The sequence below is a fragment of the Castanea sativa genome, chromosome 4 (assembly GCF_040712315.1).
Source record: "Castanea sativa cultivar Marrone di Chiusa Pesio chromosome 4, ASM4071231v1".
Classification (NCBI taxonomy): domain Eukaryota; kingdom Viridiplantae; phylum Streptophyta; class Magnoliopsida; order Fagales; family Fagaceae; genus Castanea; species Castanea sativa.
The window spans coordinates 10,879,741-10,897,699 of NC_134016.1; the positions used below are offsets into that span (position 1 = coordinate 10,879,741).

At 34.1% G+C, this 17,959-nt stretch overlaps 1 protein-coding gene across 1 annotated transcript; it reads right to left on the minus strand.

The window, feature by feature from the left end:
- Positions 1-2,345: 2,345 nt before the first annotated feature.
- On the minus strand, positions 2,346-17,635 carry LOC142630320 (putative E3 ubiquitin-protein ligase ARI7). Its single transcript, XM_075804299.1, has 15 exons — positions 17,203-17,635; positions 13,806-13,930; positions 13,429-13,534; positions 13,249-13,339; positions 11,742-11,914; positions 10,223-10,327; positions 10,031-10,119; positions 9,446-9,553; positions 9,133-9,223; positions 8,899-8,988; positions 7,451-7,498; positions 6,444-6,515; positions 5,921-6,020; positions 5,700-5,829; positions 2,346-2,992 (listed from the first exon to the last, which is right to left on the minus strand). Exons 1-15 carry the CDS (start codon positions 17,446-17,448, stop codon positions 2,725-2,727), a joined length of 1,842 nt encoding a protein of 613 aa, XP_075660414.1. The 5' UTR covers positions 17,449-17,635; the 3' UTR covers positions 2,346-2,724.
- Between the last annotated feature and the right edge of the window lie 324 nt (positions 17,636-17,959).

Here is a 17,959-nt window from a genome sequence, read left to right on the forward strand (position 1 = left end):
ATTATATTTTCCTAATTTTTTTGGTACAACAAAAAGTTTTAAGTTTCAAATTTATTATTCAAATTTCTCATTTTTTTAAAGAGATTATCATAATAATCAAAACTTATCATATAATAATAATTGATATTACTCAAGTACTGTCAATCCAAAATTGTCTTTGCTCAATCTTAAGTAAGTACACCAAAGTAGATCGAAATGAGTTGAACGGGACTGAAAATGGACCAAACTGGATCAAATGAACCAAAGTAGGCTGAAAATGCTTGATAGTTGTGTTTTCAATACAAAAATAAAGAACTTAAATTAGGGAGGTAGTGGGAAAGGACTTTAATAGCGAAAATACGATGGCCTCATAACCCTCCTCTCAATCACTCTCACCCCCACAATCCGGCGAAAACCCAATTGAATTGACATAAGTGGTGTAGGGAACCTCATCAAATATGTGTAAAATCACTGCAACACACATAATCCCACCTAAAAAGCTCTAAAAGTGGGGTCTCAAAAGCAATAGCATCATCACCTCCAACCAAATTAATGGAGCTTATCATGAAATTACAAAGGAAAAAAAAAAAGTATATCAAGGTGATATTATTGGAGAGGGCAACGCAAATAATATTGTCAATCATTCATGACTAAACTAAAATTTTTAAGATTTTTCAAAAATAAATAAATTAAATTAAATTAAATTAAAAAAGTTTAAAATTAGTCCATTAGTTTTTATTATTACTGTCAAATTTGTTCTTCATTTCAAAATTATTTTCAGGTTAGTCTATTGTTTTGTAAAAAATAGTCAATCTAATTCTTCGTCTAAATCTTTTAGTTAGTAAACAATATCATTTAAAATGTTATTTTTATTATTAAAAATTCAATGAAAACACTCATAAGATGCATTATTTAAAAGGTATTATTGTTTGATTAATATTAATTAAAAAAAATACTTAAATGACTTCATGTACCAATAGATTTGAACAAAATAATTAAATTAACTCATTTAGTTATTTACTAATAGATTTTACATTTGAATTTTACTTCCTTTCTAACATACAACTTACATATATTTATCAAAATACATACAATATAGGAAGAACAATCAAAGCAGACCTAACCTTAAATGTGTACCAAACTCCACAATCATACATAAATTAAAAAGGTAATAGATTCAAGAAACCTCCACCCCCCCCCCCCCCCCTCTCTCCAAATACACTCTAAGCTCTCTCCTACAAACAAACAAAAGAGGAAAATTCTCTCTTTTGTACCAAAAGTCATAGCACTCACAACTTTACATTGTGCTTTACAGCAGAGAAGACTTAAACTTGATATTTATGTTAGTATAGGATGGGCTTCATGCTTTAGATAGGGTTCACCAAACTATTGCCACAAGGACGGGAATGAAAAATCAAAACCCAAAAGTCAATCATGACTTAATTGACTTCACTAGGATTCAAGCCACCACAACAACAAATCTCTCCCTTGGTTTAAATTGGATCAGGTTACACAACTGGACTGCCAAGCACCAATCAAAGGCCAAGTAGTGCTTGAATTTGTCTGTAAGAACAATTTATCAACATGTCAGAAGCATTCTCACTAGTGTGAATCTTTCAAAGAGAAAAATCCTTCAAAGAAATCCATTCTTTAATATTGTGATATCGCACATTAACATATGCTGGTTATCTTTGCCAAGTGAATTCCACTCCATCACAATATTGCACCAAATCATAACAAAATACTAACTTAGAAAATATAAATTCTCTTCAACAATAATTTTAAAGGCTAAAGGCTACAATCAACCGCATTAGAGCATCCAACAAGCAGCCTCCCATTTTTTTAGGTAACTAGTTTTTTCCCCCAAAAATATCTTCTCCAACAACCTAGCTGTAAGCTAACTATTTTATGTAGACAAATCAAAATAAGAAAATTACAGCAGCTAGCTTCTGTGGCAATTTGGATTGGGTATAGAAAATAGATAAGATACCACTGGTTTGGGAGGTCTTTAAGTTCGTTTGGTGGCTTACCATGCTTCACAATAATAGCTGAGGTGGGGTTAGGTTTGGATTTAGCTTCTATGTGCTGGTTTGGTCGAGTGTGTTGGAAAAAATATATAGAATAAAACTAATATCTGAACGGAATAGAGAAAAGAAATGAGCTTGTTGAAAAGAATATTTTAAAAGGTATATAGCAGAAAAAGATAAGTTGGTTAGCTGAAACTTGATCACACAATATCGAGAAGCTATTGGAGATGCTTCTTAGGCATCCATATTGAGAGCCTAGCTTTTCCCCTGATTTATACAAGAGCAATTATATTACAAATTATACATATTCACATTTAATATAAAATAACGAAAAACAAGTTTTAGAACATAAGATATCATTTGCATTCACTTTACCCAGTGCAAATGTAATACACGTAAATCAGCAACAAAAGCAAGTTGCAGAACTCCAATATTTTATATTTATATTTATAGAGAGAGAGCACTATATACAGAACAGAACCAATATTATAGTGTTTCCTGCTACACACACGACACCAAAGAGGCTGCCCTTTCTTCAACGAGTTCTTCCATTTCTACCTTCTTTCTTTTTTTTTTCCACAAACATTCGACAGCCTTAGCAAAAGAGGAGCCACAAAAACCTTTACACTAGGTATCACCGTCAAATCAAGCTTTTGTTCTTCTTGAGTTTTAAGGTTTATGTTCTCCATCTTGTCTTTACTAATTTGGCTTAGATTTTTCACCGGCGCTGCTGGTTGCACATCTCGCATCTGGTGGCAGACTTGACATTGGCATAGGTACATTGCTCACAAGACCAATAAAGGGTATCATCAGCACTTCTGCTAGAACAACCAGCTCGAGTAGTTCCCTTTCCCCTTCCACCTCGACCCTTGCTGCTCCCTCCTACATTTTTTGTGCTTGTCTTGCTGCAAGCGCCATTGCTGTCCACATCTGACAAACCATTCTCTAATGCCCTAACTAGATTCTCAAAGTAATTCTTAGTCACACTGTTGCAATTACATAAAGAGAACAAGCTGAATCAGAGAAGACTAGTGACATTAACTAGCCAAGTAATTGCAATGGTAAAAGCGGAAAGGGACAAAATACATGCATGCCAGAGCCATACACTTCAATAAATAACATTAGAAGTAACATCACACATTGCAAGAATTTCATATTTAGAAATTAACGAGAGAGAGAGAGAGAGAGAGAGAGAGAGAGAGAGAGAGAGAGAGAAGCAATAAGACAATCACAGATCAATTCTCCATAAAAAACTAAAAAAGGAAGCACTTAACTTCTACATCAGCTTTCAAACACAGCAGCCTGATAGTTCCCAATGCAAGGTTTACAAGAATGAGCAAATATATCAGGCAGCTATACCAAAACCACCAAGAAATACAAGCACATGCCATCTCTATCCTACCTAAATTCCAGAACAAGAAACTTTCCAGTCTTATACCCCATTTCTAGGGCTTAACTCCAACACAGACTAAAAAAGCAGAACCAGACAGAACACAGTATGGACATCTAGCAAAGTGCATCTCACTAGGACAGTTCATCTGGGGCAGATTGGACTGCCCACTACCATCCAAGCTTATAGATTTGGTTCCTGGCAAACTTCTATGTATCTCGCAAGGTTTTGATCTGAGCATTTATCACAATATTTATCTTTCAAAGCATATCACAATGTTCCTCTTAAAACAAACTCAAAACATTTTCGAAGTGGCATGAAAAAGCAAAAAAGAGGGTAAGCACAACAAAAATAATAACAAAGCCTTAGTCCCAAAACTTTGGGGTCAATTATGAATCCTCAACAAACCATTTGGAGTCGGCCACAAATATTTTTATCCACCTTCCTATCATATCCAAAATCATGCTCTCCATTACTTAATCAACATGCACTCAATAACAATAACAGCCTTAGTCCCAAAACTTTGGGTCAGCTATGTATGCTGGAGTCGGCCACATTTTTATCCACCATTTTATCATCAAAATCATTTTCTCTGTTACTTCCTTAATTAATATTCCATTTTTTACTACTACTACCATTGTTATTATAAGTTTTCATAAAATAACATATTTTGCTCACAGCCAGTCCCAAACTAGGAAAAGGAGGTGGGTGTGGCAGATTGACAAGAACATAAAACTTAGTCACTATATCATAAAGAGAGGAACACCAAAAATATATTTAAAGGAGACAACTCAGTGGTCTGGCAGTGATGTGGCTTGAGATACTTCAATCTTCTAGACATTAAAGCTTTTAACACAGTATTTCTTTTCATAAATGCTCAAAGCATGTCTTGGAACCATATCGCTAGAACAGGAGAAAGCATGAAAAATAAGATAAACATGAAAAAAAGGGGACGTTGTGCAGAAAACATACAGGGAACACGAAGGAACCGAATTACTACAAATAGAAGAAACTTGCGGATAACCTTTCTTTCTCTTTTAGTCATAACCTTTTTTTTATCTTTTAGTCGCAAAAACTTATAGGAATTGAATAGAACTAAAACACATCAATAAGACAACGGTATATGACAAACCATCGTATGCAAAAACAAAATGAAAATTGTAGAGATGATCACAGATGCTTCTAAGAAATGTCAATAAAAAAATTCATATAGCTCCATTCGTTTCAATAAAACTATTTATGAATATATAAACAAGTAAAAAAAAAAAGTAGTTAGAAGTGTGAATTAAAATAAATGTCACTTTCACCCTATGATGCACGGACACGGACACGGCAATACGACAATTTTAGAAAAACAAGGACACGACACGGCGTGGACACGGCAATTAAATAATTAATTAAATTTTATATTTAGGCATATTTTTTAATATTTTTAGACATAAAATACGTTTATATCTAGAATTTAAATTATGTAAGAACTACAAATAAGTAAACTAACACCCAAAGTAGTACAATAATACACATAAAATGTTTAAAGTATAAACCAAAAGTTTAAATAGTCTACCTTCAACACCAAACTAAAAACATAAAAGGAAAACAAGCTTTAAACTTTTGGGATTAAAAAAAAAATTATATATATATATATATGTAGTGAGAGAGGGATTAAAAAAAAACGAGTTATAACTTAAGTGATATAATTTTGCTAAGTCACTAACAGTACACTAAGTCACTAATATGGGCTAAGTCATTGACAGTACACTACTAAGTCACTTTCTTTTTATATCATGGGCTAATATGGGCTAAGTCTGTCTTTTTGGGGCTAACAGTGACTTAGCCCAAAAAAGTCACTAATATATACGTGTTATCTGAAAGAAAGGAAAAAAAAAAAAAACAAACAGAGGGAGAAAGGAGAAGAGATCGGACTCAGACCTGTCCACGCCGAGAGAGAGAGAGAGAGAGAGAGAGAGAGAGAGATTGGAAGGGACAGAGGGCACGGCGTCGACGGCGACTGTCTATGGAGCTCGCCGACTCGCCGATCGGCCCGATCTAGCACCGGTGACTGTTACAAAATTTGTGATTTTCTGTTTTTTTTTTTTCAACTGCTGGCGTGTCTACCGTGTCAGTGCCGTGTCGAAAAAAAAAAAAAAAAAAAAAAAAAAAAAAAAAAAAAAATACACCACTTGGACACCGGAGTCCGGCGAGTCGTGCCGGTATCCGTGTCCGACACGTGTCGGACACCGGTACGTCGCCAAAAATGGCGTGTCGGTGCAACCTAGTCACCAATATTTGTACACAATATATACCTCGTAAGTCCAGCTAGCTTTGTACGGAAGTCATTAAAATCGGTTGATGGCTTGCTGTCAGGCGTGAGGAATTGTTGTAGTTCCTTTTCTGCACATTGATGAAGCCTTTCCAGACCAGACTCCGCCTCACCTGTAAAGTCATCACACTTGTAAGAAGACCACGACAAATAAAAAGAACTCTTCATATTTAATTCTTAGACTTTTAAGCAATACACATATACCTTGCAAGTACTCAAAAAACTGTTTTTTAGCATGCTCAATCTCAGGTAGGTAGAACCCATATGCGTAGGTCCATTTCAGCACTCGCCTACATTCAACTATCTGCAAGCATGCAACATAAACGCAATGCATATTTCCCATCATTTCATGCCAAACCACCACCTTCATATCAGTGCAACTACTACTATTTTAATTTAAAGATTATCTGAAATAAAGAGGGAGATATTACTAATTTAGTACAAATGGTTCCCCCAGGGTATGCTATCACACCCTATTTGGGTTTAATATGTCCAGTCAAAAAAGAGAAAGTCTGGGTCTGATATACTAAACATAGCCATGGGTACTTAGAAGAAAGGAAAAAAAAAAAAGAATATACAAGTAGAAGTATTGTAACTATCTTACCCAAAAAGTCAATAAAATGAATATGAATTGTTTATATGAAGGTTAATATATTTTGTATTGATTCCCGGAGAAACAAATAAACAAAAAATGTTGCATTCATCTAACCATGAGCACAGAAAGTACCTGCATCCAGGCCTCTATAATGAACTTGAGCTGAGACTCAGGTGTACACTGTAGATCACTAAGCTTCTCAAGCTACCAAAAATAAAGAAATTAAACAAGTCATTAGACAACCTCCAGAAGCATTTACAATCACAAGGCCACTAAAAGGTCATCAATAAGAAAAGGTATAACTAAAAACAGACAATTGTGTGTTGATTTTTCCTTTTCTTTTTTTCTTTTTTTCCCCTTTGTAAGCACTAAGCAGTCTTAATACACTGTTCCACAATTCAGAAATTCAATCAACAGCAGATCTTCTATGCCATGAACTACTAAGACATGGAAGAACTTGCTGTAAATGATCTCTCCATATTATAAGAAAATATAAAACATAGTTTAGAAATAAGGAGGATAAATTGATGGTTAAATCAATCAGCCAGGTTACGCATTTTGCAAGGAAGTTCTCAACAAAACCTATTAATCGGCAATTGAACCCTTGAAAAAGTACACTTGCTTGTCATATAATTCTCTAGTGCATTCTCTTCAAGGAGGAATGCCAGAGTTCAGTACAAGGCATATTTTGTACAAACAATACCAAAAGAAATGCTCAATCATAATTTCTTATAACGTATTTCTTTATTATTAAAAAAAATACATAACTACAAAGAATTCTTTTTTTTTTCCGAAGTGTAACTATAAAGAAATCATAATAATTTCTTTAAGTTATTTTTCTTTTTTATTAAGTAAAGATATAACTATAAAGAATCTTTATTTTTTGGATTCAGTAGTGCTTGCCAAGAAGTATTCAAGTTGGCAATGCTGAAAAACAAAAAACATATCATAAGTACTTTCATAAAAATTATTTCAATTAAAATGGAGATCTTATCTCATTCAGGTCTACACAATAGTATATAAAAACACGTCAACACCATCCACACTCCCAACCAGACACACAAAAATAAATAAATAAATATATACACACATATATCAAGCGAGAGAGAGAGAGAGAGAGAGAGAGAGATAGCACTTACATGCACAGTTTGCATTTGATGTAAATCTGCCAATGCTTTTTGCCTCGACTGCCAAAAAAGAACTTTAACATTGAATACTATACAAACTAAATCTATTTAACGATATTAATAATAGCATGTCCAGTTACATGCAACATTTTCTAAACAAGGATGACAAAAAAGCTGATGAACCAAACCACTTTGAGAGACATGATCACTTTCTTCTTCTTTTTAAATATCTCAAACAAAGTAGATTTAGTAAGGAGTGATATACTTTTTTTGATAAGTAATAAGAATCATATTAATCAAGAAGAAAAAACAAATAAAGCATATACAAGGTGTTCATGATGGTGAACACAAGAAAAAGTGTCCATAAGAAAGTTGTTTTTGCTTTTACCTATAAAAAAAAAAATTGTACATAAGAAAGTTGCTCATTCAAAGCAATATACCTTGTTGACAATTTCCCCAATTTTTTTTAAAGAACTTTTAAATAACTAACTATGATAATTTTTTACAATTTCAACATATCAGATCTACAATATACCCAATTTTTTTTATTAAAAAAAAAAATAAAACCCTTCTCTACATAAATTGTCTTCCTACTCCTAGTTTTTTCCCCACTACTCCTTAACCGTGATTTTTCAGACAGCTTAAGCTTTCTGTTGGTTTAGAGGTTATTAAGCTCCCACTCTTGTTATTAAATGGCCTTTAGAGAATTGTATGGATCATTCTTATTGAAACAGGTTTTGGTGTAGTTATTCTTTTAATAATCTTTCTATTAAAAGAAAGAGAAGATATATATCACTCCTTTTATCATTGATTTTCTTTCTTCTCTTAGAATTGTCCCTTCAGCTGTTTTTTCTATCTTTGTTGTTGTTTGTTACAAAATTATCTAATTAGAACTAAACTAATGTAACTCGCCTGTTCTTGGAAATTGTTTAATTAAAAATTTGTTTGTGCAAGTGTATTGCTTTTTATACTTGACACCTTCAGTATGTATTTGGAATAGGACTACAAGCATGTAAGATTCATTTTTTACATTTAAAGAAAGAAAAAATGGGAACCACCACCTTATTATTGGCAAAAAATACAATCTCCATGAATTCATAACCAAACACAATTACATTGGGTACAATTACTTTTTCAATAAGAGTTTCAGCATAAAACCAAACACAATTTTTTAGATTAAAAAAAAATCAATTTGTCATTATACATTTTTAGAATGCATTCTACTGGACTGGAATGCATTCTACCAGTAGATATACAAAACACTACCTAAATCAAATGTTCAACATGTATTAGTTAAATTTGAAATACACAAGTAAGACTAAACAACGAAAAGTGGTAAATTTGATAGACAGAAATACCAAAAAATTTCTTAAACTAACAAACAACAAAACAAATGCAGGGATCCATTGCACATCATAATAAACAGAGATAAATTCGAAAAACTTAAAAATTATGTATACCGATTGATTGCTTGCCCAACGTTCGTAATAATGGGTGTATCTCTCCAAAGAATTCTTTGCCATTTCTCTTCTTCTCTCAGCCTCATCATACTTAAAAGGTGCCAATATGATATTTCACAGGTAAGAAAGAAAATATTAGTTTATCACGGATGATAGCAAATTATCACATAGATGCCAGAAACCCTAAGCTATCCACTGAATGAATGACCAAACAGAAATCTTTAACTAGCTCACCACTCCCTCTTGCTTAGCGACCTCATAACGGTTACAGGCATAGAAACCACCTGTCCTCTCACCATGATCAGCCCATGCACCTAGGCATAGCCTGCATTGACATTAAATGAAGTTCACAGGCAATTACATTAAAAAACATCTAAATAAAATGCTGATGATTTGTAAACAAATATAGGAAAGTCTTATAATATAATATTAGCATGAATTCTTCTACGGACGCAACAAAATCTCAAAAAATTTGTAAAGTGGGTGTTACATTCTTCATAAGATTGACATATTTCTGAAATAGTAAAACATTCATTATGGCTCTTACCAGCAAAATTCAAATTTACAGGGAGGTGTGCACGTCATATGCATGCATCCTTGGTTCTTCTCAATTGGCCTCTTGCATTTTGGACATGGCTTAGAATTAGCTAGTATCCTGAGTTACATCAAAAAGTAACATTGTGCAGCATAAGTTAGGTTTCTGTCATTCCCAAGAGTTTCTAACACATGTTTAAGTAAGAGAATTACTGTCATTCAGCTTTTTCATGATCAATTGACCATGCTCCTTTAAGACATGTAACAGATATATCATATTACCCTCACAGAAGCACACTAGTGTACAAACCAAAATAGAACCCAACAAGAAAAGAAGGGGCAACTAGAGAAACAACGCAGGCAAGAAAACCTCTCAACAAGTAACTGAATACCAAAAACTAAGTCTTGTAGTCAATGGAAACTGTAATCCTCTGCACATATGATACATAGGCAACCAAAGATTTTTTATTGGAAACAGCTGAAAACTGCCAATTGTCAGGATGACAGGAGAAAAAAAAAGTGATGCATATATCCAAAAGATCCAGGTAGCATAATCAAAAGGAAGATAAGACATCAGATGCTAAAATATAATTTCTACCAGTTCATGTTTTCAGACTCAGCACTATTCTTCAAAATCCACTTTGCAACTGTACCACAGTCAACCGGCCGGTGAGCTTCCTCTGTGCACTGCAGATCCACCAGAATGAGTTTATTGATCTAGCATGCAGACCAATTCCTATAGAAACTAGTTATTATACCAACATTTCCAAGCACGCGAGAAGAAACTTACATTCCAGCAAAAGCCATATGAGCAGAAACAAATAACATCATAATTCCCATTGCCAGCCTCAAAATTAACCGCGTACTCGCAACCTGGAGCAGGACACCACTTGGTCTAGCAATTTTGGGGCAGATAAGAAATATAGTAAGAACTCTAGGAAACAAAGAAGAAAGCAAGAAAATATGATCTCATATACCATTAACAACTAATGACCTAAAGGTGAACAGATGACTAAACATATGGCTACCTACATAACAAGCATCAATATCAGGGTTAATGCATGCAACAAAGGAATAACAGCATGCACAGAATTCTAAAAATTGAACAGAAAAATCTATGCATGTACAGAAAGCAGAGGAGGGACACAGAGAAAGGGGGGGGGGGGGGGGGGGGGGAGCAAGAGAGTGGCCTGCTATATATGTGATAAAGCTTTAACTATACATGTACATGATAAATCTAACAAAATCAGGCCCTAGAGATAAAAACATAGGAAAGCTCCTGCTACAACCCACTTAATGGTAAAAAGCTAGACAGGAAATATCCAAAAGCAGATCCAACAATCAAAAGAGACCAACTAATAGTAGAGAGGATTTAAGATATACATATAGATCCAAACTGAGCAAACGCAGTGTCTTACTCCACAAATTTGAGGTGGAGAAGCAACTCTAGCCACAGTCCAATACTACAAGGAACATTAAGACAGAAACTTTGACATCATACCCCTCAAATTTCTGCACATTCTCCTCTCTTCAAATACACCACATATATGATACAAAAGGGAACTATATTCAAATTTTCATCACCACAATGTCTTCCAAACTGCCCCTTCCAACAGGCCAAGAATCAACAACCATTTTAGGCATAATCCAGAAAACTTAAAATATGCACCAGTGACCACAATTCCCTAGCCATGCCACAGTGAAGAAGTGCATGATTTGCTTTCTCTCCACTTGATTTACACATGCAATACCAATCACTATTTTTTATGCTTACATTATCCATTGTTAAAATCTTCACCAATGCTGTTGTCCAAGTATAGAAGTGCTCCAGCCTTCCATATTCTCCACAGAAAAGGATTACTTCCCTCCAATCTTTTTTTTTTTTGGATAAGTACTTCCCTCCAATCTTAAAGGCATAAAATAAGATTTTAACTCGAAAGGCACAACTTCTAAAAGGCCTTCAAATCGCTTTATCATCAACCCCCCCCCCCACCCTTTCAGACATGGGTAGGATATAACATAATAAGAAGAAAAAAAAAAAACCCGAGGGCTCAAGTTCCCAATCTTGCAGAGGTCCAATAAGAGCTTGGATTCCAATGGAAATCTCCATTCAAGTCACCCATATATATATATATATATATATATATATATATATATATATATATATATATATATATATATATATATATATATATTATGAACACTAATGGGTAAAAAAAAAGGCACAACTTATAATCACAAAGTGAACTAACATTTAATAGAATTCCATAAATTATGGTCCTAATGTCGGTCTCAAATTCACTACACACCTTCTTACTGTCTTCAATATAAGATCTAAGAAGGTAACGGCAGTACTTATCCTTATCTTCATTAGATGCCAATGAATTAATCATATCTTGACCAACTGCTGCACCACAAGATGGATCAGGACATCTCAGCATCAAACATCCAGGACCATCATTAATGGATGTGCTGATGTAACCTAAAAACATACATAAGATACAGCAGGAAATAAGATATAAGCAAAACCCTCAAATCAACAATGCATGGATATATTTAAAATGATAATCCACAGTTGGTTAAATTTATTCTTTACTTTGGATAGATGAGTGACATTTATTAATTGTCTGAATGTTTTTAAACATATATCCTTGTACAGCGTGCATCAAGCAAGTCATATGGGTTACATGTCTACCACCTACCACAAATTGGGATAAATAATTTAAAATGAAAAATAAAAGGTAAATTACAATTTCATGACCCAAAGTATTGGGAAAAGACAGAAGCCACTGATCTTCAAAATAAATCCTGACTTCATTATTGGGTTTTTACTTCAGAGACTTTGAACATTTTTTCTAAACAAGACTTTTGGCTTTAAATCACAGAAGCAACAATCCAAAAGCACTTTTTAATAGATTCACAAACAAGATCTTGATGTGGATCAGGGGTTGAGGATATGGACAACTTGTTTGAGGTGAGATCAAATTAATACTGATTGCAGGGAAGACAAACACAGAAAAGAAAAGTTCTAATGGATGTTGATTTGGTGAGGAAAAACAATATGTGGAGAGGGAAGTTTGGTTGATATATATTTAAAAAACAAATACAAGAGACCCAAAAAAGGAGCAGGGAACAAGCAAAGGAAAAGGCAAGTTTAATGGGAGTAAAAAGGCAAAAGTATTAGTTATTATCATTGTAATTACCCTTACTCTGACTAGGACAGTCAATGCTATTTTTGAAGCAAGAGGGAAGTTTGTCTTTTCTCCATACCTCAAGGAAAGGAAGAGCAATCCCCGATAAACTATATTTGCATTTAAAAAATGAAAAAAGTTTTCCTCCAAAAGAATCTCCTCCTATCCACTACGTGGCTATCCACTACGTGGCAATCTATAAGCCTATCCACACATATTTTTTAAACAAATCACATGACTCATTAAAAAATTCATGTGACTAAAAGTACACATGGATGCGGGTTTGATGAATTTCCCACCAAACCAATTTGGAGGTGAACTTTTTCCTTTTAAAAAAACAAAACAAAACAAAACAAGCAAACAAACATGTACAAGACCAACATGGCAACGCAAACATAGAACAAAACAATTCAAATATTCCACAGTTGTACGGTACTTTAGACATAACATTAGAACAAAACTTAGTGAAATTTTAAAATAAAATTACTAAAAATGGCTGCAAATGTTGATAACCTTAAAAACCACCAAGTTGCACATAATCAAAACAAAAGTTGAAGATGCAGCTTACAATGCAGTTTAAAACCAAATTAAAAAAATAATAATAGTAAGGGTATCTTGGACAAACCTTCCCAGCATGTACTACAAAAAGGATGACCACAAGCAGCTGATTTAATACTGTCACGAGGAAAGGTGTCAAAACAAATCCCACAAGTAAGCTGCCATGAATACAAAAACCATATTACAAGGGATGCACTGACATCAGAATACAGAGAAGATAACCAAGCACATTATCTACATAGCTTACTTCTCTAGCATTGGGTAATCGAACAATTGGCTCCTCCAATAACCCAACGGTTTTACGAACACGGTCTTCGTCAGCAAACCATGCATCATGTACTTTACTAACACTCCTGCAATACCAATTTCTTCATTAACACCAACATACCAGAAACAATTGTACTCTATAGAGTCCCATCATACAAAATGCTGCATCCAAAGTTGCAAATTTTAAATTTTCTAATTATAGTTTCCAATGTTACATTTTACTCATACGAGCCAAAACTTACTTACTAAAAAAACCTACATTTTACACATATATTAATAAAGAGATTGGTTTACAGAAAAATGAAACAACTCCATGTCAACTACAGGTGACAAGCATGAAGACAGAAGTTGGATTACCAATTAAAGTGGCGGAGTAAGATGCTAGAAGCAACTCGAGATATGGAAAGAACGGTAGATACTCTTGTGATATCATCCTCCTGGCGTTGCCGTATATCAAATTCCCTTAAGATGGTAAAGTTTTGCTGAAACAAAATACAAAATGTGTAAAATTCAGAAGACAGCCCAAGCAACAGCTAAATATAGCATGAAAGTTTAACAGAAAACAGCATCACTTAGTTTCATGGTTATATGAGTGAAGTTCATGAGACATGAAAGTTTTGACTAAGTTCAAAGTTCATGATCTAAAATGCACTTTTTGGGCTTCAAATTGTGATTTTAAGATGAGTGACTAGCCACTAAGGTTGAAGTGAGTGTTTGATAACCCATTGCTAAAAGAGATTAGTACCCATTTATTTGCCAAAATTCACTTTTAGTGAAAGCACCAATTTAACAGTTTCTCCAAAATTAGGACCTACATGTTTTCAAAGGTAGAAACATGCATTTGTCCTTCAATTAAAGGAAATATGACAGAAACAACCTTACAATTTTGCATATTTTATGTACAAATAACATAACATAACCACAAAGCTTTTTATACACATAACATATGATTCATCAGCTCGTTCCTTTCCTCTCTTCTCCTTAATTTTCTCAGCAATCCACCAGAGCTTTAAGAAAACCATAACCACTTAGCTGGCATTAAGCACAATTAACTACAGGTTTCTTTCTTCTAGGACCTCGGACCAATTTTCTCATAAAACCCATACAGAATATTAAGGTAATGATAGGCTCATGTTGAGTGCAAACTTAATTCTACCACTGCCCAATATACAAAATATTTATTATTTAAAAAAGTGATTCAATAGTTAAAATACAAAATATACATATATTAATTTAAGCGTCGATTACCACGCATTCCTAAGCATTTAGTTCTTTCTCTAAAGGTTTTTTTCACAGTGCTGGCTCTAACTATAGTCCATTAAGCAATTGAAATCAATAAAATCCCACATAAGATGCACTGTCTCATAAGAAAGATTAAGTAGATCAATCATTTTATCAATTGAAAACTAAATTTTAGTAGAAGTTGAATAAAAAAAATCATTATTAATTTTGCATCTCAAAAGATGAAGATAAATTTTAAATAAGAGTTATAATATTGAAAGTTAAATATATTCTTTAAATATTTGATATAAGAAAGTCTTATTTAAAATTACCGCATTAGGCCTCAAATTTTATCGAGTTGGCCTATGTCACACTATTAGGAAACCATACACAACATAACACATCATTTTCAAATATGTTTCCCCCACTTTCCCTTCTGTTTACTTCACAACCGAACAAAACTTTAATGAAACTAATAGTCTAATGCTAACAACTTTAGCCATAGGTTTTAAATAAGAAAAAATCCCACAATCAAAGGACCCAACTTTAACTTTCCTACCTAATTCCCAAACATTCTCCCCAACCAAACACAGGTTCACGAAAAATGATACCATCAACTTTAGCCATAAATAGGTGTTTAGTAAAAAAAAATCGCGTGACCAGAGGACAATACGACATTCCTACTTTTTTCCCAAACACACTAAGCAATTAAGCACAGCTTCAAGGAAACTAATACTATCAACTTTGGCCTTTACCTTTTTTCCCAAACATTCTCAGCAACTAAACACAACTTTAAGGAAACCAATACTCTCAACCTTAGCCAGAAATGGGATTTAGCCCAACAAATAAAAACCCATGACCAAAGGACCCAACTTTGACATTCCTACCTTTTTTCCCAAACATTCTCAGCAATCAAACACAACTTAAGGAAACTACTACAATCAACTTTAGCCATAAAAGGATTTTAAACCCAAAAAAATTCCATGATCAAAGGGCCCAACATTTACTTTCCTACCTTTTTTCCCAAACATTCTCAGCAACAAAATACAGAAGTAATTTAGGAAACTAATACTATCAACTTTAGCTACTAATGGGTGTTAAACCAACAAAAAATCTCATGATCGAAGAACCCAACTTTGACTTTCCTACCTTTTTTCCCAAATGGGTTTGGCTTACCTCCAGTACTTTTTTAACCGGACATGTCCTTTTGTTTTAAATATACAATGGCAAGTTGTCCTGGGTTTTAATCTTCAACTTTTATTTAGTTAGTGGGTGATGTGGCTGTGTCTCATTAAAACAAAAGGAGGTTCTTTTTTAAAAGGTACTGGAGGTAAGCCAAACCCTTCCCAAACATTATTAGCTAACAAAACACAGCATTAATTAAGGAAACTAATACTATCAACTTTAGCCATAAATCAGTGTTAAACCAGCAAAATATTCCATGATCAAAGGACCCAACTTTGACATTCCTATCTTCTTCCCAAACGTTCTCCCCAACCAAACACAGCTTTGAGGATAATATTTCTATCAACTCTAACCATAAATAGGTGTTAAATAAGTAAAAATCTCATGACCAAATGACCCAACTTTGACTTTCCTGCCTTTTTTTCCTAAACTTTCTCGGCAACCCAAAACAGCTTTAAGGAAACTAATACTATCAACTTTTGCCATTACCTATCAACAACAACAAAAAACTTTTGCCATAAACGGGTTTTAAGCCAACAAAAAAGACACATTATCAAAGGACCCAACTTTGACATTCCTACCTTTCATTTCAAAGGTTCACAGCAACCAAACAAGGCTTTAAGAAAACTAATACCATCAAATTTTTCCATATGGGTTTTAAACCAACAAAAAACCCCATAATCAAAGGACCCAACTTTGACATTACTACCTGTTCCCAATCATTCTAAAGTGACCAAATGCAACCTTAAGGAAACTAATCCTATCAACTTTAGCCATAAATGGGTTATAAAGCAACATGAAACCCCATGATCAAAGGACCCAAATTTGACTAGCCTACATTAGTCCCCAAACATTCTCAGCGACCATTATCAACTTTTGCCATAATTAGGTTTTAAACCAACAAAAAATCCCATGATCAAAGGATCCAACTTTTATATTCCAACCTTTTTACCAAACACAGCTTAAGAAAAGCTAATTCCCATGATTAAAGGACCCCACTTTGACTTCCTACCTTTTTCTATAACATTCTCAGCAACCAAACAGAGCTTAAGGAAATTAATACTATCAAATTTTTCCATAAATAGGATTTAAACCAGCAAAAAATCCCATGATCAACCTTGCCCCTGCATTTTTTTCCCAAACTTACTCAGCAACCAAACACAGCTTGATAAAAATAAAAAAATAAAAAATAAAAACTAATTCCCATGATCAAAGGACCCAACTTTGACTTCCCTACCTGTTTTCCACCAAACTTTCTCAGCAACCAAACGACAACACACTAACACAAATTAAACAATCAAAACATTGGATGCACATAGAGAAAATGAGTGAAGAAATGAACAACAACCTCAGCACGACGAGACTCGATATCAATGGAATCATCAGCATCGTCTTCAACGAAGTCGAAATTGGCATCATCATCATCATCATCCTCATCCTCATCCTCCTCGTATTCAACCTCGACGTCCTCGTCGATGTTATCGTACTCGCTGCAATAGTAATCCATGGGAGCATCCTCCGCCTCGCCACTGTAGAACTCGTCATCCACGGACTCCACATCGTTGGCGTCGTGCATATCGTCCTCGGAGTCCATGGAAGAAGACCTCGAGAGAGAGAGAGAAGGGAGATCGGAGTGAAATGGAGAGGAAATTAGGGTTTTAAAATGGTGTTTGGTTGGAGAGAAAGAGAAGAAGAAAAAGCGAGAGAGAGAGAGAGAAAAAGAGAGAAAGTTCACGGATTTATAATATTGGTTTAATGGGTTTCGTTGAAATAAACAAAAAAGGTTAGAGATATGAGAGACTTTTGTGTGTGTATAGATTTTTCTTTATAAGTGGGCAGGCAGGAGTGAGAAATCAGGAAAGGTGAGTTTATTTTAGAAGAAACGAGAAAAAAGACAGAGTGACCATTGTTGCAAGTAAATATAAGGGGGAGGCAATTTTTCCAAAATTGAAATTACTGTTTTTTTCTTTTTAAGTAAATTTTTTATTAAAAAAAGTAAATTTTTTTTAGATCAAAAAATATTATTTCTTAGCCAGGGATGGGCTCTATACTTGGTAGGGAAAAAAAAAATGGTCCGAGCATTACCATAGTAGCCCGAACCATTT